The sequence below is a fragment of the Anser anser genome, assembly GCF_964211835.1.
Source record: "Anser anser genome assembly, chromosome: 12".
In the NCBI taxonomy this organism is placed as follows: Eukaryota; Metazoa; Chordata; class Aves; order Anseriformes; family Anatidae; genus Anser; species Anser anser.
The window spans coordinates 18,553,918-18,580,680 of NC_139733.1; the positions used below are offsets into that span (position 1 = coordinate 18,553,918).

General features: G+C 39.1%; 1 protein-coding gene across 5 annotated transcripts in view; it reads right to left on the reverse strand.

The window, feature by feature from the left end:
• The window catches only part of TAFA4 (TAFA chemokine like family member 4), a 75,859-nt gene that overhangs the window by 8,563 nt on the left and 40,533 nt on the right, over positions 1-26,763 (reverse strand). For all 5 annotated transcript variants that reach the window (XM_083795214.1, XM_083795213.1, XM_083795210.1 and 2 more), the window contains exon 4: positions 4,397-4,552. In XM_083795214.1, the coding sequence (XP_083651340.1) occupies positions 4,397-4,552 (156 nt within the window). The remainder of the gene's footprint in view (positions 1-4,396; positions 4,553-26,763) is intronic.

Sequence of the window (26,763 nt, forward strand, 5' to 3'; positions counted from 1 at the left end):
TAAGGCCAAAAGGTGCCAATACATCATCTTGTCTTGCCTCGTGCAATTCACTGTGTTGTGCCCCTAGCTGTGGTTGGCTACACAGTGTCTTCCAAGCCATTTTTGATGCAGGTGAAGAAAGAAACTTCTCCCACTGACATTTTTTTATGACATTAAACAATCTCAGCATGAAACAGCCTTGCTTTTCTTCCTTTTTGAACCTCTTCTGTTGTGCTTTCTTCTTCTGTATTACAGGACCTGTTAGCAATCATCATTTTCTCCCTGTGAAGGTATTGAACGTGTTGCAATCAAGTAACTTTTCAATCTTCTGCCTGATAAGCTGAGCTGATTGAACTTCTTCAGTTTCTCAACACAATGCATTTGTCTTTATTAACACAGAGTTCTTTCAAAGAGGTTCAACTTCCTCCTTGCAGAACCATGCCATGTGACTACCTTGGGCTTGTCATTAGTTGTTCCTTTGCCCCATCAGATGAAATCCATACATTTTTTGTCAGGATAGGTTCTATAGGTTCTATACTTGCTTTCAGGTCACTGCTGAAAATGTTTCAGAGGGGCAGATGTAGAGCTAAGCACCGTGAAATCTCAGTATGTATGTGCCATTTGACTACCACTTCCTACTGCTGACTCTGTGGAGATGAACGTTTTTGAGGTATGCTAGGTAACTGATGCTGAGCAGTGCACGTATGCGATAATATGTCATACAGTTCAAAGTTAAATGGCTTACAAAAAGTAAGACTTAAACCCTCAAAAGTATTTAGGAACCAAATCTTTAGCTGAATAAGCTATACATTATTTTCCAAGCTTACTTGGAAGGTCTGGACTTCTGTATTAGTCTTGAAAACGCCTCAAGAAATAAAATCACTTGCGTCTGGCAAATCTGTTTTCAAGAAAACCACAAACTCTTGTTATCTATTCTTCAGGAATTCCTTGTTATTTAGATACTGTATCAGCTTCTCAGTTTTTTGCAAAGGACTGAGATCAACCTCAGTTGTCTCTAAGTATCTAGTCCACACTGCCTACCTTCTCAAAATTGGCCCAATACTAGTGCTCATCTAGAACGTCCCAAGGATTCTAAAATACATTTTAAATTTCAACAACTGATCAGAAATCTATTAGTCAGCTTGTTAGGACTGTAAATTACACATGTTCAGAATTTAAACATAAAAATGAAAAGCTTAACCCCAGTAGATCTTGATTAGTGGGTTCTCTAATTAACAAACTAGAAAATACTTCACCATTCTATTTCTTACCAAAAGCAGAACAGTAACACTGACCTGCCTCAGCATTAGCAATTTCAATATTTCACATACTATGGGCCGATAATTTTACTTACTTTTATTTAATAATTTCTTTGTATTCTACTTTAACAAACAAATTCATGTTGTCTGTAGTCAGGACAAATATAGATGTCTTTCCTACCTCATTGGATTAAGCTGTCCATACAAATTTGCAATACACTATTCATTCTAATTTTTTTTTTTCCTCTCTTTGAATACTGACACAGCATTAGCATCCTTTTGAGTACTCAAGTATTCTGAAATACATTCAAAAGCAGTGGGAGGGAAATCTCCTCAGCAATTTGTACTTTTATCTGTTTGCTATGCATTGTTTTTTTTGTTTTCTTTTTCCATAAGCCCTCTTCCTTTCAGTCTGGAACCCAGATGGGCTTTCAGACAAAGGTGTCCTGTTTTTTTATTGCGGTTCTTTGACCTTCTAGAAAACCCTTAAATTCTTTAGTCCCATTTGCTTTCTTTTTCTAATCTGAGTGTTTCTTCCTCATAAATTCTAGGACTAACAGAATTGCCTGGATGGAAGATGATTTGGCTAGTGATGACTTACTCTGAGGTATTTAATGCACTTCTCTCCAGACAAAAGTTATCAATAGAACATATATATAAATCATAACTTCTATAAAAAATACTTAGCACTACCCTCTTTTTATCATGATTTTCAATGGGTAAAAGCTTCTCCATGTGTGTGACCAAAAATTTTGTAGTCTGACACAAAAAGTGGGTGGCATTTACCAGACACATACTCAACTGAGTGTGATCTACATTGTTTCCTCATTTTATCTAAACACAGGTCAACATGTGAGCAATTTGAAGCAGAAACTATGGTACCAACAACCACTTGCATGCCATGCATGATCAAGAGCACAGAGACAATTGCTACTCTAATGTAAATGATAATTACTACTGGATAAGGTCTGAAGTTCAAAAAAAAGTGCTTTAAAAGTTTACTATAAGTCAATTGCTATGCAAATTCTTTTCTTTTGGTTAGAAATATTAATCTGTACTTTGGGCACATCCTTCCCTTTAAACTCAGAGCAAAATATAGGCAAATTAAAGATCCCTGCTTTTGGCAAAAAGGTGTTGGAAAATAAAACATCTGTATCAGTCTGAAATATGCAAATTCAAAACTTTTTTTTTTTTTTTTTTTAACTGTTTCTGGTTTCCACAGCATAGAAGCCTACTGAAGGATGTGTACAGAGTGGGAGAAAACACATCTAATCCTGAGGCTAAGGAAAGATAGTTATAGTTTCTGTGCTACCGCAACTGAAAAACACTGACTGTTGTCCCACATGCTTGCAAAAATAAGTGAAATATGTTAAAGCATTACCCTAAGAGGGAAGGTGGAATCAAAGGCTTCCACTTTAGAAACCAAAACCTTACATTCATAATATTTTGTCTTATTTAATCTCAACTATGCTTGAAGAAAAAATAGCTATTAAATTCTTTTAGCAACTATTTGCATTGACAAATTCAATTAAGCTCCCACTGTATCATGCATTTATGTCTTTCTGTCATGGAATGATAATGTCACCTTTGCAGTCCTTAGGCAAGCTTAAAACAATGCCTCATTTTTATTATCTTTCGTATATAAAAGTATTTCTGTTGCTTGATGCATCACCTAAAAACAGAGAGTACTTCTCAATAGACAAAAAAAAATATTTAACGAATTGTACAGTTAAAGTTGATTGTGTTCCAAATTACAAGGCATGAAAAGTCTAAGCAGTTAAAAACCTATTTACTTAAAAATAAAAGGTGGAAAATGCGTTAAACAAAAAATCAGACATATTGCATGTAGTTAGAATTTTATGTCTAGAACTAAATAGCTCTGAAAGTTTAAAAAATTTGGACTTTGAGGCTTTTGTTTTATATTTAACTTGTAACGGTTGCAATTTCATGTGGAAAAAAATGAAAACAAGCATCTTCCTTATGAATTAATAAAATGGAGGATCTATTAACTTCTACATCAGTATTAATCAGCAGTGAGCTACTTGAGTATTGTCTCAATTTGATTTGTTTCAATTCAAGTGTAGATCGTACAAAACTTTCTGTTTTAATATCTTTTGAATGCTTACTTATACATACATGACAGAAGACTTTCACGAGACTTTTTCTATGATTAAAAAAAAAATCTCAGTCTTAGTATAACTGCTTATTAAGTTAATAACAAGAGCATCAGCAGCAGCTTCTCCAGGGAATAGCCTCGGGTGGTGGGAGAAGGGCGACCCACAATTTCTGAACTGTCAATAAGACAGAGAGGAAAAGGATGGGAATGAGGTGCAGAGTGAACCTTGGGTAAGGAAGTTTTATAGAGTTTCAGAATCCCTGGTCAACATTATAATAAAGGTATGATTTTAGCCTTAGTGTATGTAACACATTTCATTTAAAATGAAAACTGCTAAAACTGCTAGAAGTGTACAAATGGCAACACTGAGCTCTGAGAGGATTTCACATCTACCCAGGAAGCTGATGGAGAAGGGCAACTGCACCACATATTTCTTTCATCAGGTAGCTGTCCTGGCTTAGACACTGCATCCTGTGCAGCAGTATGCTTGCTCTACTCTACCAACTCTAACTTATTTGGGGTTACAACACACAAAACTGAATGGACATGGGGCATCATTATAGTACTGATATCCAGCATAAGAGCCCATTGGGCACATAAAATACTGAAACATCCATCTGGAGAGCAGCTCTCAAAATCAGATGTCCCAACACTACCTGCAAGCCCAGTCTTAGGACTGCATTTATTATCCAGTGACATTTTGGCCAAGCTATTATGTCTAAAGGTAACAGGAAGGGTTAATATCATTAGCTTGAATTTTTTGGCTTATGTTGTTTTCAGACTAGTTTTTAAAGGAGAGTTTTTGTGTGAAAAAAATAACAAGTTCTATTGGCACAGACATGAAATGGACGAGTACATATATTAAGAGGATTAATTACACCCAGATTTATGCACAGACTCATTATCATCAACGCACAGCAATGTTTTCAAAATTAACAAAAGGAAGGATTATGCTTTTGAGGCAGTAGGAAGTCAAACAATCAAGGAGACTAAACTTCTCAAACAATCTTAATGAACCACGAGTGAGCGGGAGACTGCTTACCTTCCACACATGAGGGCTGAGCCCTTGTTGTACCAGCCACCTGCCCTGGGAAGCAGGAGCACTTGACCGTTTGTGATCGTTCCTCAATCCGGTTCTTATTGCAGCAACGATGCACTGCCACAACTTCGCATGTCCCTTGCTTAACTTGGTGCTGGCCTAATAATTGCAGAGATAAGTGATGGAGAGCAAAATAAAACATCAGTGTATAAAGAAAAAGACAATACATACAGTCCTACAAGATACCGAGTCTCTCAAATACCCATTTAAGTCCCAAGAAGATGAAGGGATAAAGCATCTTGTAGGATCTGGCTTATTCCCTGAGTTTATCCTATTCTTACTAATAAAGATTAGTTCAGCATACCAAATCAATTTTTCAGCCAGTCTTCCTTGGCCCTTACAAAACCATAGGGAGAAAAGGAGATTGGACTAGTGAACTAGACATGTCAGACAAAAAGACACGCAGAGAAAGAGCACACTTCTTCCTCTGGCTTCCTATCTTGCATTCGGGTTTTACATTCAATTCTTTCCTTTCACTAACAGACACAATGGAGGGGACAATATTTAATGCAAGGGAAAGTTAGCTTAAATAGCAGAGAAATCCTCTATCATAACAACATGTAGGTAGGCTTCTTTCATTGCAGGTAGGCTACGAACAAAGTAGGCTAAAAAGCTGTCATAGATAGTCAAGTGTTGTCAAAATAAATAAATAAAATAAAGCTATACAGAATTCCTGAAGTCCCTTCCAGCTCATTTTGAACACACCTGTGATAAATGCTCTATCAATTGTCTTCCTCTCAAGCGCCTTTCCTCACAATTCACCGCCATCTCTGAGTTTTCTTTTCCTCACTCCTGCCTTCACGCCTTAACTGTTCTGCTCCTTGTACCTGACCATTTTCCTCCACTCATCCTCTGTCCTGCCTAAAACCCTTGCTCAGAAACCCCACTTTATAAAACTCCTCTCTTCTTTGCATAAGTCATTTCCACCTCCTCACTTTTCTGAACTGCTCTCAAGTGCTTCATCTTGCATTTGTCTTGTCTTATTTAGAGTAGAACCTTGAATGCCTCTTATCTATGTTTCTAAAGCACCTTGTAAATTAACAGCACTGTGTGTGTGTGTGTTTGGTTTTATTTTGCTTGTTTGTTTTTTTAATAAGTGAGGTAGACAGACAATGCCAAGAATAATAAAATTATTCACCATCAAAGTAGTACAGGCTCATTATATCAGAAGAGATTACAGTACAGGTATTAGTGTAGGTGTGTGGAATAGTGGAGGTACAGCAGGATAAAGGAAGGTGAGAGAGAGAGCATTTTTCAGAAATACTGAGATGCAGCGAAACAAATGAAAACACTACAATAGCAAGCTTGGAGAATTGCTCTGAGTCCTAATCTCTCTATGTTTGACCCCTTCTCACACACAAAACCCTTTTTTTTTTTTTTAAACAGTACCTGTTACTAGATAGATAGAGAACACCTTGGTTTGACAGAATATGGGCAGGTTTTGTTATTGAATGATTAACTTTACTGTACTGCTTGGACAGAAATTTTTATGAGCTGATTTAAGTGGGAAATCTCAACCTTAAAAAGAGTTAGGAATACAATTTAGGCTTCTAAATGGCTTCTCCACAAAAACAAACAAACAACAACAACAACCAGGACAGCTTTCAAATATATACGTAACTTTTTAAAAGGTTGGCTTGGCAATGTTCCTTTGCTGTGCGTGGTTTGGTTTCACAAGCTGGAGGGCTTGTGTTTCAAACACAGCTGGAGGGCTGCCTGACTTTTGTTGCCAAATTTGTATTCACAACCACCTCAATGGGCAGAAAACTATGTATATACAATCTTGGAAGGAAAATACAATCTTTATTTGTGCACTCTAAATGTAAAAAGAAATTCTATATACAGAGGTGTTTGGTTGTTTGTTTTCCTGGGGAAAAAGCTACACTGTGGTTTTAAGCAAAATATGCTACAGTAGGAAAATGCATAATGTATTTTACAGAAAGTTGGAAAAATGTTGAAGACAGCATAAAAGTATCTTAGATAGCTACTGTACTAAGTTTATTGGCAGACTGAATTTTCATGCAAGTACCTAATACCGTATCATGAAAAAAAGTGAAAACAGCTACCAGCCTGTAGGATAGTAGCTTCTCTATAAATCAGTAAGGGCAATAAATGCATAGAGAAATTAAAATCGGCCACACCACTTCATTCCAAAGTATTTTTCCACAAAACACCTCAGCATGACAATGTTTGGAGAAAATAAGTAGATGAACAGAAATCCGGATGGAAAATATTTTATAAACTGAGGTTGTTAGTCTGAAAGCATTTACCTATTTATTTGTTGGATTAAAGGCCTGAGCCCAAACTCTTTGGAGTAAACAGGGAAAGTTTCCACTGATTTCCTACAGGGCTTAGAGTGGTGGTCCTGCACTCACTGGAGTCAACAGCAAAATTTCAGCTGACTTGAGGAGAGCAAGGTCACAGTCTGGACTGTCTCTTGAAAAGGACATTTTATAGTGGAGTAAAGAAAAAGCAAAAATTTGCAACTGCTCAAGCCACACACTTGAAATTGCTATGTATCTCATCTGAAAGACCAAGCAGTCAGGTCTTGTTTTAATTAAAGTCATTATTCACCACACATTAGATGCCAAGATAAGAGCAGAAGCCATTTTGTCAGAAAGTACATCATAAGGATGGACTAGATCCAGCTCCAGCGATCAATATGTAGCTGAAAGAATGTCTGTTTTCAAGACCTAAACCTGCTTCCTTTAGGTGAATAGTCCTGTTAAGTCAATATCAAAATAAATCAAACAGGATTTGACCCTGAGTATACAGTCCAAAAAAAATGGGGGTGGGGGTGGGGAGTGGGGGAGGCTACTTTCAGTTATTTTGAGTTATCTTGTTTGAATTTTAAAGCACTGACACTGCTCTCCTTAAGAGCGAGGAGTCCACAGGCACACAGACACTTGGAGAAAACAAAATTAAGTTCCATTATAAATGCGTCCTTTGGATCACTACCTATTTTACTCTAAACTCATTCATACACAAGCAAGCACGAGGAGGTGTCCCCTCTTTGTCTGCTGCCACGGGTAGGATTCTAAGGCTTGAGAGTACTGCTGCCATGCAAAGGAAGACAGCGCTCTTCTCCCTTGTCCCTAGCATGCAGATCCTATGGAGTAAAAGAGCGAAAGGTACTAAAAAGCCAAAGACATCTGCATGCACCATTTGCATTAATTGGATTGCCCTTGTAATAGTCTTTTCCCTCCTACATGCTCACATCTATATTTCCTCCTGCTTGTTCACGCACATCTTAACACTCTTCATTCTGTTGAACACCCATATGCATTTCCTTTTAATATTCAGACACATCTGTGAACAATTGCCGAACAATTGCTAAGCGTTAACGTGCTAGCTCTGTGTACCATTTTTCTCAGCATTCAGCCATCTAGAGGACAAGCACTCAGTTTGCAGTGTGGCTTTCAGAGTTAGCAAAACTCACAGATAAGCTTAAAAACCAACCATCAACTCAAACAGACTATTCTTTGCCTAAATCTATTGATATCTGTTGTATCTACATTCGGGTGCCCAAAGGCAGAAAAAAGAAAGAATACAAGAATATTCTCCTGCAAATTTTATTCTCCATCTTATGCTAGATAAACCTTCATCTCAAGTTTTGAGTACATTTAAGTTACAGCTGAGAACATAAGGACCGAAATACTCAAGAACAGTCTTAAAATATTTTATAATCAATGGATTCTCAGGAAGACAACGTATTAGAGGAGCAGGGACTGAAGAGTTTTAAAGTGTGAAGATCACAGTAAGTGAATTCTATACCAGACACATCAGGAAAGACATTTCAGGGAGAACTGCAATGAGAGATAGTAGAAAAGCAGACTTGGGAGAGCAAAGCCCCTTTGGGCTCACTTATAAAAAGTCCATAAATTCATAGCTCTTCACCTGTAAACCTATTCAGATCTGCAACCTAAGGGCTGTCAATATTTGCAGTTGAAATTCAGTTACATCTTCACATTTAAATAAAAGAACTCTCCAAGGAGAGATGCATTTTATCAGCAACAGTACCAGAGAAAGGTTCCTGTTGTTGAACACCTCCTGCATACCAAGAGAGGGGATGTCTGCCAGCCAAGTACTGGGGAGGACAGAGGACAAATCTTGAGAACTGTAGAACTCTGGGTTACCTCTGATCAGGAGTCTGGTGCACGTGGTGTCCTCCTTATCACAATTTCTTTACAGCTTAGCTTCCTTAAAAATACCAACACTATTCAAGCTAACTAAGGACACATTCCCTCTCTCTCCATACAGGACACAGACATACCAGGAGAGGGCTCATTAAAGCAGCCTCCGGGACACTGCCTGCTATGAATTTTTATGCCTTCCATAATGAGATACCTATGGGTAATAACAGCCCCCAGGTGCCCAAGTCCAAAAAGCCTCCTACTGACCTCAAGAACTGGCTACAGGAATGAACTCTTTGTGTACTTTCCAGCCCAGAAGATAGTTGACTCTGCAGAGCTGCTAGGCAGCCTTCACAGCTTTCAGAGAATGCAGTCATCACCTCTGAAGAGCAGGTACAAACTAGGAATTTATTAGGCTTGTGCCTTGTAAGCCAGCACAAGTATTATATGTATATTTGGCTAAATAATCACCACTGAGCTGTTTATTCTCAGTTTAATACAGTTTTTCTATTAATTATTTGACAAGACCTTGTTTTCATTTTCTTCAAAGAAGTCAAGGCACAGATATGTAATTAATGCTCTTTGAAATCCCCAAATGGAAAAAAAAAAAAGGAAAATACAATTATTGTTAATAAAATATCAAACATCACAGTAATGTACTTTAAAACTACAAAGAAAATATCAAAAAAGAGGAAAGCCTTCAGAAAGTTGCTAGCCAATTCTGTCCACATCCATTTCATCTCTGTGACTAATTCTAATCACTCCCAAGGAGCACTCTTTCAATGCAATATACGTGTAGGCAGCACGCCTTTATCAGAAAACCTTAATCCTGGATAACCTCCTTTTTTTCTAATTTCTTAGCTCAGAAATATATGGAAACAACATATTTAAAGGGAGTTTTTAATCTCTGTTTCATAAGCTGCTCCCTTTGATGAGGAAAGCAACTAGTACTGCGAAGAACAGTACATCTAGGACAATATGATCCTAGCACAGCACATTCTTCACTGAGCCTCAAAACCAGCAAGCTTGGTCTGCACAAAAATCAACTGCATCATTTATTTAAAGGGTAAGAGGATGTCTGTCAATAGGGAGATGAATGGCTATGGAACCTAATATTGCAGCAACAGTATGAGAAACAAGTGAGTTTAGAAGTCAGTAGCAACGCTGTTTGGAAGAGGGAAGCACTCTAAAAAGCCTGGTGACAGTTCATCATCTCTTCAGCTTTCATGTCATGTTAACTCTGCTTACACACAGAAATGCACACCAAGAGGCAAATATTCTAGAAAAACACATATTAAAGGACATAATATTTGTTATTTTTCACTTTTTGTTACCAAGCATACTTATGAGAACCTCTCCAGCTCATGGGGTAGCATGTTTGTTTGTCTTTTTGAGGGGAGGGCAGGGAAGTAGATAGGGAGTGTTTCTAAAGATGGCAGGTGGCCTTGGGAGATTTGGAACGTAAAATGAAGACACCATCCTCTAAGACAAAATTATAGCAGAGCATTTCTTTACTAACAATTCATCAACTACTGGATTTTTTCACAAATTATTTCATATTCATGTCAAGGTCCTGACTTAGATGCTCTCTTTCCTCAAGGATACACAATATTTATATATACACAGCTCCTCATAAATTGTCTCTGCATATGCGATTCAGTCCAGCTTCACTTGTAAAGCTTTACCTTTTCACTTGTTGGCAGTTAAGAGACTGTTCAGAGATAGCCACAAAAGGACATTTCAGCTGCTCTACAGAAAAAATAGACAAGAAATATCTTCCCCTAATGACCATTATCTTCCCATTATAATAGGCAAAGTAAGATGTAGCACAAAAACAAATAAATAAATAAAAAAGTATCCAACAAGGTAACCAGTTTGCTACCAAATTCACATTCCTCAAACACAGCAGCATTGTGATTACTACAGCTAACATCTGTAACAAAGCAAGCAAGCAGAGGTACAATGATCTCACAGATTAAGGAACTGACACTGATGCTCAGAGTGCTCAGGCTTCCAACCCAAGAGTTTCTTCACAGCCCATAAAGCTTCATCCTGTGTCCCTATCAGCACATCTGTGCACCATCAGTTGTGGAAACCAGTAGTGTGCCACGTTGAAAATCATAATCAGCATGGCAACTGGATGAGCAGGGAACCAGCACTAAACCATTTTAATTTGTTTTGGGCAAGAAGTCACAACCTGAGGAAAATGACTCCCGAATTGTGCAACCAATTTGAGAGGAACCCTGGAGAACAGTTAATCTAGACGTGTATTACAAAAGATGGTGAGTGACCTCAAAACCTGATAATGAGACCTGAAAAGTTCATGAAATCAAAACTATAAGCTTTCATACGTGCAGGTAGAGTAACATGCTGACACAGCTGGAATGAATCATGTAATACAGTGAGTTCTTTGGCAAATGTCAGAGGTCACATCCATATGGAGATTAAAGTTCCCTGGAATAAGTAGTGTAGGTGACCGTAGATCAGACATAAACACTGAGACTTCTCCCGGGAACAAAGCATTAAATGTGAGTGGTCAATAAATCAAAATAGCTGAGACCGAAGTCGGTGCTGCAAATGGAGGAGGGAAAAGTTGCTGCAAATGAAAATAAAAGTGGCTGAAGAGTGACCTGGAAGCAAAAACAAACTAAACCATGAACCTCTCTCTCTACCTGCTGGGTGCTATGCTGAAGTTAATCAATAAGGACTACCTTTCAGCCAGGCAGTAATACTCATCCTTGTTCAAGCACACAGATCACTTGTACAAATGAAATCTAAAGCATAAAACTTCATGAAGTACCTTGCAGTGAAGTGGTGCTAATCATCTCCTGAGGGAAACCTTCACTGTGTAGCTATTTCAGGTGAGGCAGAGAAAAAAAGTAAGGGGAAAGATTTGGTTTTCCATCACATCTTGTGGCAAATGAGCAACATTGTGTTCTGTAATATAGGCGTATTTCCCACATGTCCCATTAACACTCGTTCTCGCTATTACATGCGCACAACTCTTTTTCTCTTATTTGTTTCTTCCTTCACAAGTATATCAGGAGAGAAAGGAAAAAAGAATGGAACTAGTTCCCTGTAGAGTTTTCTGCTTGCCTGAAAAAAACAGGTACATACACATCCGTACATATACATCTGTATAGGCCAATTTTACAATTATTCACCAGTTTATAAACTAAAATTTAATTTTTTGCCCCAATCATGAGGCATGATGGTCTCTCAAAAAAGGGTCACTCTTGCCCTAGGAAGGGTAAAGTAGTACGTCTGGGACCACAACAGGGAAGAATTATCCCATCCTCATCCATAAGTAGCTCTTCATCCGTGGCAGAAGCCATCCTGAGTGAGACATCATTGATGCAGCCCTGGCAGGCACCGGGGCCCTGGTGAGCTCATTGCCTCAGGCAGCCTGCTGCCATTTGCAGCTGCTCACTGCAGCCCTATCTACCACTCCGCTTGTACCATTTATTACTTCACATTCGTGGCGTGCCAGAAGTACTTTTAATATTATCATAAACTTTAATGGAAAAGAGGAAAGGAAAGGGAAAAGATAAAAAGGAAAAGCTTTGTCTCATATATGCAACAAAGCAAATGTTGAGGCCTTGTGCCCTTCTGAACATTCCTTTATCACCTGAAGTACCAAATGACTGTTTGGGGCTTAGCTGCGCAAAACAAATGTTTTTTTATCTACTTAATACCAGAGGTATTTTTAACTCAGTTCACGGTCATTCATCAGACAAGAATTGTGTTTGTTCAGAAAATATGAAACAGTAATTGTCAGAAAGACATTAGCCTCTGCAGATTGGGTAAATGGCAGTTGCCAGAAAACACAGCAGATGTTTGGGAAAGAAGCATTTTCTTCATTTCAAGTGAAAATTAAATTCTTATTCTCCTGTCCAAATATAACAGGTAAAACTGAGGAGACCCAACAAGGCAACTTGTGTTCAGTTGCACTTCAGTATAAATTCACAACGTACAAAGAACTTGTGCTTTTGTCTTTTTTATTTTTAAAAGGCAAAAGTAAGTTTCTCTTCTTTAATTAAACTACTTTTATGGGACTGTAAAGTAATAGTACTGTGCCTGAATTCCGCAGTTAAAGGTAAGCAAACAAGTAATTACTCATTAGTTAACTCTCATTGGAAAATCTGCTCAAGAAAGATCCAGAAAAACTTGTCATTAAATGGTGGTGTTTATGAAAATTTTTCTGGTGCCATTTCCTGTTTGACAGCCTTAGTTTAAAAGGCTGAATTCTGCAATGAATCTCTTCACATTAATTGGTCTGTGTTTATTATGACCATGTAGCACTACTCGTTGCTACTAGAATTGTCTCTTTCAAAAACAAGGACCAGTGGATAACGCTGAGAGTTTGAATGATACATTTCCTGCTGAAGTGCAATGAAATTTTCATGCGATAGGCAGATCAGGCAAATGGAATTTCGAGGAACACTGAAAGCAATCAGATCGGTTAATGCACTGGGCACCAGGCCATCAGCTCCTCAGCTGGTCTTTAATCCCTGGAAAAGCCCCTGTGCCTTGATCGCCGCTGATTAATTATTTTCAGAGTTTGCTTCATTTTATATCAGGTTTTATATAGCTGTAATGGTTATCTTGGGTTTATTCTGATGGAATGGACAAGAAAAGCATCGCAGGAGTCCAACTATAAGATCCAGCTGCCAGTTGAGCAATAACAGGTCATAAAACTAAATTGCACAAATGCATTTTTAATTCTGAGTGACATGAGGACTTTCAAATGGTTTCAGCGTGTGCAGACTCTATTCAACCTAGCTGAACAGCTAATTGAACTTAAGCTATTTTAACTATTATATCCATAAGGGCAAAGCATAAGTGAGGTTTCCAGAATGCTGACAGACTTTTTCAGTTGGTATTATAGAAAGTTTTTTTTCTTACACTGAAAAAAATAACCCTGCAAAGTGTCCACTATTTTATGCCATACTATAACAGTAAAAAAAAAAAAAAAAGAAAGAAAACCATAAAATACAGTCACAATCAAATAAAGTAACAATCAGAACATGATCACAGTCTCCCATAGGTTCACATTATAACTCATGATCCTGAATTATATTTCTAACAGTCAAATAACAACTAAAAAGGTCAGAATTCAGAAGTTATGAAGGACTAGGTCTCCTATTTCATAGTGATGACTCTTTTTCAAAGCTTCACCATTATTATTTTTTTCAAGGTTCTGCAGATCTCTTCAGTCTCTTAACTTCCACTTTTTAATCTTCTTTACCACAGAATAAAGGTGCAAATCTAAAATTTTGACATTTCAGTTGCAAGTTGCAGCCAAAGAAACTCCCAGAGACACAGTTTGGAGATTTGAGTCTGGAGAGCTGTGCTCATTTCCCAGGTGCATGCACAAATGGTGCTGCCACAACACACCCTATCCTGATCTCTCGTTTTATTTCCTCTATGTTTTTTATATTGTTAATCCTATGATCTTACACATCAAAAGGCCTTTTTGCAGTCAGTATACTGCTATGCCATGTCTTAGCTTTGACACAAAGAAACCACATCTTTGAGAGAAAGTCGTACAGTTTAATCCTGGAGTCATATTCATGTCTCACTGTCATCGCCCAAAGGGCTAAGAAGAATGTTGCAAACTATTTTATTTGGAAGGTGGGTTTCCACCACGACGTGGAAATTTGCTCCCTGATAGCTGAGCAGCGTGTGGGTGAAGCAGCAGTGCAATAACAGCGCTTTCCCACATCTGCATGCAGCCAGACAGTCACTGGCTTATTTTCAGGACACTTGATAAAGCACATCTGGATTGGTGGTTTGAAAGAGGTAGAATGGAAGATGAGGTTTCAGATTCCCAAAGGCTTTTATGTTCTTATCTTAGCTATAGGAACTACCTGAAAACATTGGAAATTGGATGTTTAAATGGCAGGAAGACACTTGGACGTCTTTTTAGTTCTTGGCCAAAAAACAAACAGGTCAGCCAGAAAAAGGGACAGATGTCATGCACTAGAGAAAAGGGGGATTCCCATTTTTAGCTGGAACATTTGTCACAACTGCGCAGGTTGCGTAAACAACGTAGTGAAATTGTCTTTTCAAAGTATCCCAGGTAGCTTGTCAGATTTGACAAACTTTTACTCTAACCAGAAAACAACAGGCCGCCTCACCTGGTGAATTTTCCTTCAGCCCTAATGAGACCATCAGCAAATGCAGAGATGAATTAGAATAGTCATTAAGGAGGCAGAGCATAAAAAATGAGCCACGGGAAAGGTCAGAGCAATAAGGGTAAATAGAGAAGAGCACGTGCCCTGTCACAACCACTGCAGATGTGAAGGAAACAACCAGGGGAGAGAAGCAGATGTTCCTGTTAAAGCTGTGCAAATTTGACGGCTGCTTTCAAGGATAATGGAGCAGCCATAGGTGGCAGGAGAGGGCATGCCATTAACTTACACAATGCTAGGCAGATTCCCCCAAAAGCCATTGATTTTAACAGAAATGCTCCACCTTCTCCCCAGCCTGAATGAGATTAAAGGTGACCTGGTAGAGTTGTCATTAGTTCCACTATCCTTCCACAAAGATGGTCCTCTAATTAAAATGCTTGGGTTTTTCCTCTTGCAGTGTGCACATGACAAAGGGGAAAATTGTCAAATGTTTCCTCAGATCAAATTCTCAAGAAAAAAAAAAAAGGCATAAAATCAACACTTACAATGCCTATTCTTCTTACCTCTTAAATCTGTGCTGATTTTAACTCATTTTAAAAAATTTCTATTTGTTTGACTTTTCCTGGTCTTAGAACATGCATTGCCTCACTCGAAAGTTGAATTTTCAGAATTTTAACACACACTGCAAATCCAGAGAGATCACCATGTTATATATAACGTCTTCTGGTACTTCCTTTAATTTAGTGTCCCACCAGGGACAGGGTGGGAAGGACCAACAGGCGTTGCTTGTGGTGCATGATCAGTACAGCTTCATAAAGGCAGATTTCCCTGCAAGACCCCTTGCTTCAAGTTCATGGGAACCCAAGCAAAGGTCAGTTTAATCAGTCGTGAATCACAACAGCAGGAGTCAGTAACAACTGCATTAGCGCCACTGTCGATAATGAGCTATGAAGCCCTCCACGGTCAATACAACATACTTGTACAACTGCTGGACAGGGCATGGAAAAAGACCTCACCCCTCAGCTCCTATCAGCTCAACTGTTATGTTCAGAGGACATGTAGGACAGTGCATGTGGTTGCAGTGCCCCCTCTTCCACTTGCCTCTCCTTTAAACGTGAACAACTCTACTACCTCTCTGCTGGTGTGCCTCCAGCACCCAAAGCGGAGGACTCGTGTCTGACAGCATCATTGCTGCCCACTAGGTGGTTCTCAGCACCAGTGACACTGGCCAAAATCATGTTACTCTCACCCAATCAGCTCAATACAAGAAAACAGCAAAAATTCTGTCTCTATCCAGGTGTGAGGGAAGGAGACAGCCAGAAAGAAACCACAGCCACAGCAATTTTTCTTAGGCAGATGTATTTACTAACAACCCTGCAATCTCCAACTAATTTCACGCTAACCACCTGTCTGAAAGCACCTCCCATCACTACCAAGCAGATCTGGATTAGAAACAATGACCTTGAGGTGAAAGGCTCCGTATCTCGTTACTAATCCATTGAGGCTTCCTGTTCTCTTGTGATTGCATCTTGTAATTATTTACAAGTGCTTCTTTTGAGCACAAGAAATTACAAGACTTTATTTTAGTGACTATACACCCTTGGAGTATGCAAACCTGGCCATTTGAGATTAAGCAGTATAATTAACTTATTTGTTACTGCACTACCAATTCTGCGGAGAGAACCCTCAATCGTCAAACTGACAGTCCTGGCTAGACCAGTTTAATCCTACCTTGACAAGCAGAACATTTAAGGAAAATAATTCAGACACCTGGAGCACCAAGCTGTAGCTTCTTTAATGAAATACCCTGGGGTTTTTTTTGTTTGTTTGTTTTGTTTTTAACTACAAGAATACCTACATTTCTGCATTAATAAAAATCTCAGTTTTGCCTAAAAAAATACTACAAAATTTTATTCTTAGGCAGCACGCATGGCATTATTTGGCATAAAAATGCTGACAAAGAAATTGCTTTTCAAAAGTCTTCTTGTCACTTTATATGTGATTTATTGCCTGCAAGCTTCCTGTTTGAATACTTCTAACAGTCATTTACTTTATACTCATGCATCACATATGAAATAGGAGGAAATTTAAACTGAGGTCTCCAGCTGGCTTCTGAGAATGTAAATATGGCAGTACAGAAGTTAAGGCAAAATGTCCTTTTATTTCTGGGCAAAGGTTGAGGGAGAAGCAAGAGGAAGATTTAAGAGATTCTAGAATGACTACAAAACAGTTATTAGGTTTAAAACAGTAAAATACAGTAAAAGATACATTCTGCTGTGAATCACTAGCAGTGATAAGGAAGGATTCATCTAGAATGAGTATTTTTCTTCATTCTGAATTTGGTGGCAGATCATCAGATGGCCTGAGGTTATCTCATACATACACACTCTGAAAGTGGCCTTAGCTGAAAAGATCTGTCTTCAACAGCATAACCCCCAAATAGTTCACTGCCACATGTGAAAGCAGATTTTCCAGTATCGAGAGAGTTCCAAGCATCCTGTACTCTGAGAAGCTGAAAAATAATGATCTATCTTTAATCACAACTCAAACCTATGTAACAAGCTCGATCAATGAGCTGACAGTCAATGCAGAGTTTAATGTGGTGAAACACAGAGCGTGCCTAACTTCAAACTGCTCAAAGTGTTGGCTTACAAGGCTCAGCACCAGGGAGACTGTACTGGCCAGGGATGGGTCCCTCAAACTGAAGTGTGAAAGCTCTCACAAGGACTTCTCTGCTGCCTCTACACAGTGGGCAGGTGATTCCTGGCAGAAAAGCTTGGAAAACCTTTCGCGTACAGCTTCCAAACTGACGAGAACAGTTAGGCACCCAAAGGACTGAATCACTCTATTTAGTAGAAGTTTCACTCCCTTTCTGGGCTTTAAGTACCTTAAACATCATCCGTAAAAATCTCAGACCAGCAACGCCTTAATGTTGGCTACAAAGGCCACCCTTTCTCCCTCCCCTTGAAACCTATTCAGATTGTGAGCTGGGATGGATTTGTTTCCAAGGTGCCCCAGCTCAACATTCATTCTTCAGCGCAGGTGAGGCATTCAGAGCACTGAACGGCCACCCATAGGTATCTTTTACAATAAAATGAACAACGGGGTGTGTCAAGAGAACTCAGCTACCCTCCTACTGAGAACCACTCCATTTTTCAGTTTGTACTCGTTAAACTTTGCTAACTATTAGACATGAAATCAAACACATTATTTGGCAGCAACCTTGACGGTTATTTTCAATAGACTAGAAAATACGGCATTGCCTATCTCCTGCAGGAATGCATTTTGTGCCCTGAAATTAAAAAGGTGCAGTCTTTTGAAAATCATAAGTTGCTTTTTTTTTTTTTTAAATTTAAAAGCATCCACATTTTTATCAGAAACTGTGGCAATATATAGCTATAAAAATGCTGAAATTGGTTAAGAGAACAGATTTCTATTTCTTTCACTTTTTCTGTCAGTTTAAACTAGGAATTTTTTTTTAATCAAACTGTTTTTATGTGTGTCCATCAAGTTACAATATAAATTCCAGTAAAGAAGAGGAAAACTCTGTTCATCTAGATCATCTAAATCAGGAAGATACTACGAGGAAAAAACAGATATGAAGTTCATGAAGCATCCTGTCAAAATTAGGACTACCTTTTTTAAAAGAACTTCTCTCAAGTCCCTTCTAATATTAGCAAGAAAGGACTAAAGACTGATCATGATTCAGTACTCGAAGCACAGGTAAGTTTCAGAGGAGAGGTGGATGGCAATTACTGGGCTGAATAGAGCCTTTATTAGACTTTCAATGTGCTAGCAGCCCAACACATTATCCTTTGTCAGCTTTTAAGTAATTTTAAGCATTTGGGTAGATGTGGATTATTAGACAGTGTATGTTTCAAGGCACACAGGCAATTTATGCAGGCTTACTGTTAGAAGTGGAAAACATCTTTGTTTGCAGGATTCTGTAAACGGCTTGCCCAAGTACCTTCAACACTATGCAGCCGGGGCTTTTACTGAAACTGAACAGGTATTCCTTGCAGCTGCAGCCTGAGACGGTGGAACACCACAGAAAGAGATTCATTAAAATCTTTGAAGAAAAGCCTGTAGAAAGGGGTGACCAGTTTCCAGCTACAGCCAGAGGGAAAAAACGTACTCTAGCTTCTTTTAGTACGCAATCACTCCTTGGGTGTAAAAGTAAGCATAACGTGGTTTATGTCTTATCTTCATCAGTACTGAACCAAAACAGGCAATTAAGCAAAACGACACTGGACTCTGTGAGACAATTTGTTTTTGTTTACTATACAGCGTGACCTAATAGAGACTCTGCAGAAACAAAATCCCTTCCTGGAGGTCTTCGCTTTGCTCGTAACTCATTACCCTTGAGACAAGAGATATCACTGATGTTGTTTTAATCCACTAAGCTGCCTTTGCTCAGCTATCTAGCAAGTCTTACAAAATTGTTGAGTACACATGCGAAATCTCTTCCCTGGCAAGAAGACCTTGAACTCAAAGGTTTGATTCTACAGCAAGTCAGTATATGGCAAAATGGCTAGTCATATCAGTGGAGCGGGATAATGCCTTATATTTTCAGATTTTAAGTTCTGATGCGCATTATTAGTGTGCATGTAGCAGCCCTGGTCACCAATAATTACTATTCCACAGCAACTACACAAAAGTACTCACCAATTGACTAATTTCTTTTTGGGAGTTTTGCAAACACGAGAAATACTGATGTCTCCAAACCACACGCAGCAGCTGATCTTCATTCTATCTAAGCACATCTTCATTCTATCTGAAGGAGCTGCTGTCAACTGAATTGCTTAAAAATGTGTTTGAGGTGGTTCTATAGAATACTTCAACAGTGGACTACAGAGGCTTCTGCAAGTATAAATTCTTGGGGGTACTATTAAGATCTGTACGAATGAAAACTACTTCTCCATGACAAGAAGTGACAACTCGAGATAAGTACTATTTATAGATGTCCAGTATTTTAAAAGCTAAAAGAGTTCTGAGAATAGCAATTTCATCTAATAAATAAATAAATAAAATAAATAAAGCAATTCTTGACTTTTCCAGCAATGCACACTAAATATTTAACAAGGGATCCTGGAGCTCAGAAAGGTTTAAGACAGTGTGTTAGAATATTGAACTAATAAGCTCCTCGAGTAAGCCTCTAAATACGTATAGTTAAACACTACCTAGTTTATTTTAATTATTTAACACAGAGACTGAAGGAGGTTAATGTGACCCAGTGGACTTGTTTATGTTGAAAACTATTGCCTCTCCTTACTCAAAAATCTGCATGCTGAGCTGCATCATAGCACAGAGTTACAAGGGAGCAATAAGGAATAGAGGTTTACAGCTGCTTGCTAACGTCCAAATGATAGCATTTATACCGGGGCAGTGACTGCACGAAGGCACAGGTAATGGAGACGTCAGGCCCATTGACTTTGTTGAGATCGCTGGAAAAACTAATACACATACACTAGGCACATACTTGAGAATAGCTTGGATGATGGAGGATTTTATTACCTGCTAAAATTTACTTTTATGAATCTAGAAATCCCCATCATTTACCATTCAGCTAAATCCTAACTGCTGACTACCTGTCCTCTCTCTTCAGATCACTGATTATATGTCACTGATCTTCAACCTTCTCTTCCAGCTAAGTTAGTGGAGAAAGCAATCTTCACATAGCCACCAAAAATGATGGGGGGAAAAAAGAAAAAACCTCCATTAATAAAACCTGAAGGATATTTATTAAGCAACAGGAAAATGGAAAGAAAAGGAGGTAAAGGTAACTATTTATGGCCCCACCAGAGAGAAAACAGAAAAAAAAAGAAAAAAATAATTCTAAGTAATACCAGCTGAGGCCCAGCATATCCACTGGACATCTCTTCCTTAAAAGAACTAGTAGCTAGCCTTGTATAAGCAAAAAGGACTTGAGTTTCATTTTCAACTGGTTTATTAAAAGAAATCTGTTCCAAAACGTTCATTTCCATTTGTCCTCAGGAATGCAAGCACAAGATGATGCTTATGTTTCTTCTCACACACAGAAAGAAAAACCGTAAGCATCATGCTCAGCACGATGTGCCAAAGAAAAAAAGTGCCTTTGCTCTGCAACATCTCTGACTATTTTGGAGCGATGTTCAAAGTCATCATTTTTATTCTACAAACCTGTATTTATACAACAAATGTTAAAGACTAAAGAAAAAGCTACTGAAGGCAGAAGTCAGAGGACTCTCAGAAGATCAGCTGGCAAAAGGAACAGTCTGGAGCTCCCTGCACTAATAGCGTTTAGATGCATTCAGAAGGGAACAAATAATGGACATTTTGCAAACACGTTTCATAGAAACACCCTGCTGTGCTAGAGCAATCCCATCAGCTGATGCACAATTGCAGCCTTGTGTCACTCTACCATTGGAGATCTAGTCACTTAACACTGCCCAAAGGCAGGACAAATACTGTTATTTCAGCTTCTCAAAGGAGCAGCACTGAGGTCCCGACCCTTTGCCATTCAGGCTCCCTCGCTACCACCATCACCTTCCCCGTGGAAGGAAGGCTGTGACAAGGACGGCTGTGACTGTGCCTTGTTTCTAACTCAATGCTCTCCATGAGTGAGAGACGCGTCCTCTTCAAACTCTTTCTCAAATTAAAGTGCCCAAATTCCAAAGCTATGAAATTTCCAGCATTCAAACATGCTGGTTTGTGTGTCTTGGGGCAAAAATTACCTCTCTCACTGCGGAAATAACATGATTTTCAAACAACACTGAGGTAAACTGATTCTAAAACCTGCAAATAAAATCAGCACCATCTTCAACCACCTAAAATCTCAGTAATGGAGAAATCAGTGGGGCAGAAACAAAGAGACAAGCTCATCTATACAAAAAGAATGCTTAAAAATAATTAGTGATTCAAATGTTTTATCTGAGAATAAACCCAAGAGGTAGCAGAGTCTTTTTCCCCCTAGCACAGAATAAAAATAGCACACTTAAGTCTTAATTTTGTTGGCTTATTTTTCCTTTTCTGCAGGATTTTCATTACTGCTTTCCTTTAAAGCTCTCCCAAGACTCAGTTATGTGCCCGGAGAGCTTTTAAAGGAAAAGAGCTTACTTGCTTGGCATCTCTTTCCAGCCTCTCTTAGCTCTAATTACAAGGTGAAGATTAAAAAGACAAATGAGTTTTATCATTGCATCCTTGGCCTTTTGGAAGGGAAAAACAAAACAAAAATCAGTGGAGCTTCCAACCTCAGGTAAAGTGTTTAAGTCAGCAGCTTGTACTGAGGGGAAAAGAGAAAAGATGCAATCCAATTTACAAAAAAAATTCACTACAAAGCCCACATGCCTTGTGGCAGTCTTGCTTGAGTATGAAGTTGTGCAGCATGCAGGTGACATAATTAGGTCACTGGGGGCAAGTCTTCTCAGAACTATCACATAAATAAATCTATAAAATTCCTCAAATTAGACTTCTTCCAGGTTTCAAGGGTAGATATTTCCCTTTTTGTTGCCATGGTTCAAAACAGTGACTCTGCAAGAAACTTGGAGTAAGTCCTTCCTAGTAATGCATAGCACTGCAGTTCTATGACCTGGCTAGCTATAACAGTTGCTTTCCATCATTATTCCACTCAGCTTGAAATTGTTTTTGGGATCCTGCTAAATACATTTCAGAACTTTGGCACTGAACACGAAACAAGATTAAAGAGACGCAGTAGGCAGGCTGCCATTGGTGCTTCCCTGTCCCTTCAGGATGAGGAGTGACATCGCTCGTATAATGAAAGTGGCTAATAAGAGTTAGACTTCACAGGCAGGATTTTCAGAAGTGTCTAAAAGGTGGCCCAGGAGCATTAAAATCAACGATCTTTCCTGCTCAGCAAAAATGAAAAAAAAAAAAAAAAGAAAGGTTGTTGCTACTTCTCAAATAGATGTGTCTAATAATCAAAACCTAATTGAAGAGAAATCAAGTGCAAGTTAGACACACACACGTGTGACCAGCAATGGCTGTCCTGGGAGGGATAGACCCCAGTGTTGGGATTGTGGCCTGCACTGACACAACAGCTACAGCTCACAACCATGAGCAGCTGCCCAAGTATGCCATTGCAGGATTTTATAAGCTAAGGCAATACCTGTTCCCCTCCTCTACCACCGCAGGCCGGCTGGAACTGCCCCCACACTCAACGTGCCTCTGGCACATCTCAGCAGCAGTGCCACAAAAAACCAGCATCCAAATCATCACTGTCTTCTACCATTAGAAGAAACCAATATATATATACACATATATATATTTATTTTTACATTAAACAAGCCAAATCCCATATCAGAAGAGATCGTCTCTTTGTGAGGCAACTAAGAAATAATCCTTCACCATTTGTGCTATTGCATAATGATCAAAGTTGCATCCATGACATGTCTATTTTCTGTCCCCATCCCACACCACTGTCCATTCTCATCTGTTTCACAGTGCTCAGGCATCTTCTGTGCACCTTAAGTACAGGATTAGCACTGGTTCACGAGTAGGTGTGTAGTAACCAGCAAGGTGCCAGGACACACAGGACAGGTAACCCTCATAACCACACTGCAGCATTCTCTTAGTGGGGGCCATAATCTGCTGTTTTCTTTGAATTTTTAGGCACCTTACAATGTTTAAGACTGTCATTTGGTTGGAACTGGAACAGCAGGTTCAAAAAATTATCAGGGATTCAGTGACAGTTAGAAGGACTGTAGAGTTACGTACGTCTTGCTCCTTTTTAGGAACTCTTATTCCTTCTGGGATAAGAGGCATTTAAAATGCAAGATGTATGTATGGTTCCCATTCTGGAAAGCACTACGAATTAAACCCCCTCACTAAACACAGTAAGTCTCATCCATCTCTTGTCTTTGTGACAGTCCCAGTTTCATTCGCACGGAAGCATTTCATAATTAATTCAGAACATGCTGGGCTACTGGATTGACAAGTATCACAATACACAAGAGCAAACTGAAATGGAACAGACGAACTAAAGAGAAGGAAGAAACAACTTGCTGAGGCCAAAAAACAGAGAATCATTGTTCTTGCCACCCATACCTAATCCCCATACGTGGAACAAAACACCATCATAGGGATTTACTTAACAGCAGCCCTTTCACATAACTATTGCAGCTACATAAATCACCTAATGACTAGACTGTATCATTTTCTAATGAACGCACAGGAGAGAATCCCAGTGCGCATCTATGCTGTGCCCTTAAAACTCCATAATTTCCTTTAAACTCCCCAATTTCATATGGATTATTTCATGGGGCTTCCAGCTAGAACTGCTGGCCTCTCTGTGGATTTCCCGTCATCTGTCACCTGGGGCATACACAGCATTACTCCCAAAGAGTCAATCACAGAGGTAGATTAATAATGCTAACCAGTTACCTTATCTGAATGATACAATTAACCCTAATTAAGAGATCTCTTCACTCCTAACAGTTCTCCTTCAGTGAGATTTTTCCTTTGGTCTTTTAAGCTAACCAGACACGTCCAACTGCTGTTCTAGCCCCATAAACCGGACAGCCCCAATTTCCACTGCACAACATCAGATAATACATTCCGCTAGTGTATATGGCTTATGCTAGTAAGTTTCAGGTTTGGATTTTTCCCCATATAATAATTTTCCTTACTTTACTACGTCCACATGCTTGCCTAGCACTATCACTAGGACCTGTGGCTAGGATTAAGTCTTTCCAACATAACCAAAAAGAACTACTGTGGAATTACCATTAACTGTCCAGTCACTGGGTGTCACATTTATAGGTACTGCTGCTGCAGGGAAATAGTCTGTGTTTTGGTCTCTTATTTCCCATTTGCAACAAACAGTAATATCTTCTTTACTTTACATACTTTATACCTGACTCAGCTCCCTTCATCAAATACAAGTATTTTCTCTTAAACTTAGAATCACCTCTAAAGAAAACATGCGATACGCTCAAAAATGTACCTTGTCATTTTAGCCGCAGCACTAAGTAATCATGAACAATTTAAAAAATAAAAATTATCAAATCTCAATATTTAGTTGCAAAAGACCAGAAGTCAAAGAGTAAGAAAGCTCTTGCTCTCCTGATTGAAGTTCAGTCTCCACCTAGATGAGCAAAAATCTCACCATCATTAATATATTAATTTGTGTGGGCCTTTCTCATACTGCGGAGAACCTTAACTATACAAGTCTCTTTTCTCTTACTGTACAGGCTCTGCACAAAAATAGCTAGAAAATACTGCACTGACACTGAGGTGAACTGCCCACATTTTCATCCCAATGGATTGTTAGCCTCAGAGGTGAGCTAGATCCCATTTAAATGCTGGCACACGTATTGTTGGTCCAAGCATAAAATCATGACATTTAGTTAAGAAACATGTTACGATATGAAGGTACAGTGCTACACAATATGTTGTTACAAAATTTAAGTAACAATTTTAATTTTAAGTAGCCTCAAAAATTCAGATACAGCTTCAAGTAACATGAAGAATGTGGGATTGCTCAAGGTCAAATCTAATTGCAAAGCTTGCTAAGATGAAGATCATTTTTTAAGCAGCGGGAAATTAAATTATTTGTCCAAGCTATCTGGCAGTAAATACCTGCCTGTTTTAATTGCTGCTGATATAGCCTAATAAAAATTGTAAGGGAAATATTCCTGCACAGCATCAGTTCCCTTTCCAGGTAAAGTTCTACCTGATGGCGTGGGCACTGCTGCAGCCCGACCCACCCCAGCACATCACCAACTCACTGGCCAACTCAGCCCCACTAAAAGTGAGTACAGGAATCTGCATCCTTAGACACTGTGAGACAAGGAAACTGAAAACTGAGCTGTGCTTCTGCTGGATACAGAAAGGCAAATAACGGAACAAGTAAGAAGAAAGTCACACGAAAGCTGGGAGAAGAGAATATGTTCTTACTTGGACAGTCCCACTACTTAGTCGAAAGTGTACATGGATGTGTTCTGCTGCTGCCATCCAGTGGGGAGGTTGAGTAGAAAGCACTCGAGTAAAGATCAATGGCTAACGAGAGCTGTCCGAGTCATGGTCAGGCTGGTATTTACGTACACCTTGCTGTCAACATCTTCCAAGACAAAAGTAAGCGGAAACTAAAACAGGTGCTGAATGAAAAAATATTGCAACTGTCTGCCCCTTCTGCACAAGGACAAGAGAGGCTGCTCTGGCTCATTCCTGGTGCTGCCTGTGAAATCACCCCAAGGACACGATCTGCTTTGACCCCACAGCTATTTAGCTGTAATTCTGGGGTGTTCGCTGTTGATTTGGGGGTGGTCCTGTATGGACCCAGGAGTTGGACTCGATGATCCTCGTGGGTCCCTTCCATCTCAGGATATTCTATAAAATGCTGGATCTTAAACAGAGCTTCGTAATATGCAGCATCTCAACTTGTATCTTCACAACTTTGAAGTCTTCAAATTTCATTGCAATTAAAATGGAAGTTTGGCAACTACCCTGCATACACGCATTCAAAATAGACTACTGACAACTACTGACTGCTAATCCGCTGCAACAGGGATCTAAATAGCTTGCTAAACTTGGCCTTAAAAGCCCACATCAGCCTTGTTTAAATACTTGGGAGCTCAGAGTAGAGATGGTCAGAGCAAAAAGAAGAACTCTGATACTCTGTTATCCTCTTAGCATCCCCTCACAGGTAACAGAGGGCCTCAGAATCGGTAAATGATAGCATAACATTTTCATTATCAACATCATTACTTGTGGATGATGAAGCAGAGGCAATGACAACAATTTAAACTCAACTCAAGTTGTTACGGTGCAGTCTAAAGAGCAATTTATGAAGAAGATAAACTTCTGATTTAACAGGACTCTACAGTAAGACATCAATAGGCAAGAACTCCTCCAGCAAATCAAGCAGAATGGGAGGGAAGCAAGGAGAGGTGGGTGGACTGACTTGGGGCTAGGAGAGAGGTAAAAGACAAGTCTTTCCTCAGCAGTCCAGCTGCACAATCAGCACTCTGCTTTGTGAGATGCTGCTGAGACTCTTGTTCTTTTATATCTATTTTTTAGATCTTCATAATATTTCTGTAGAATTACT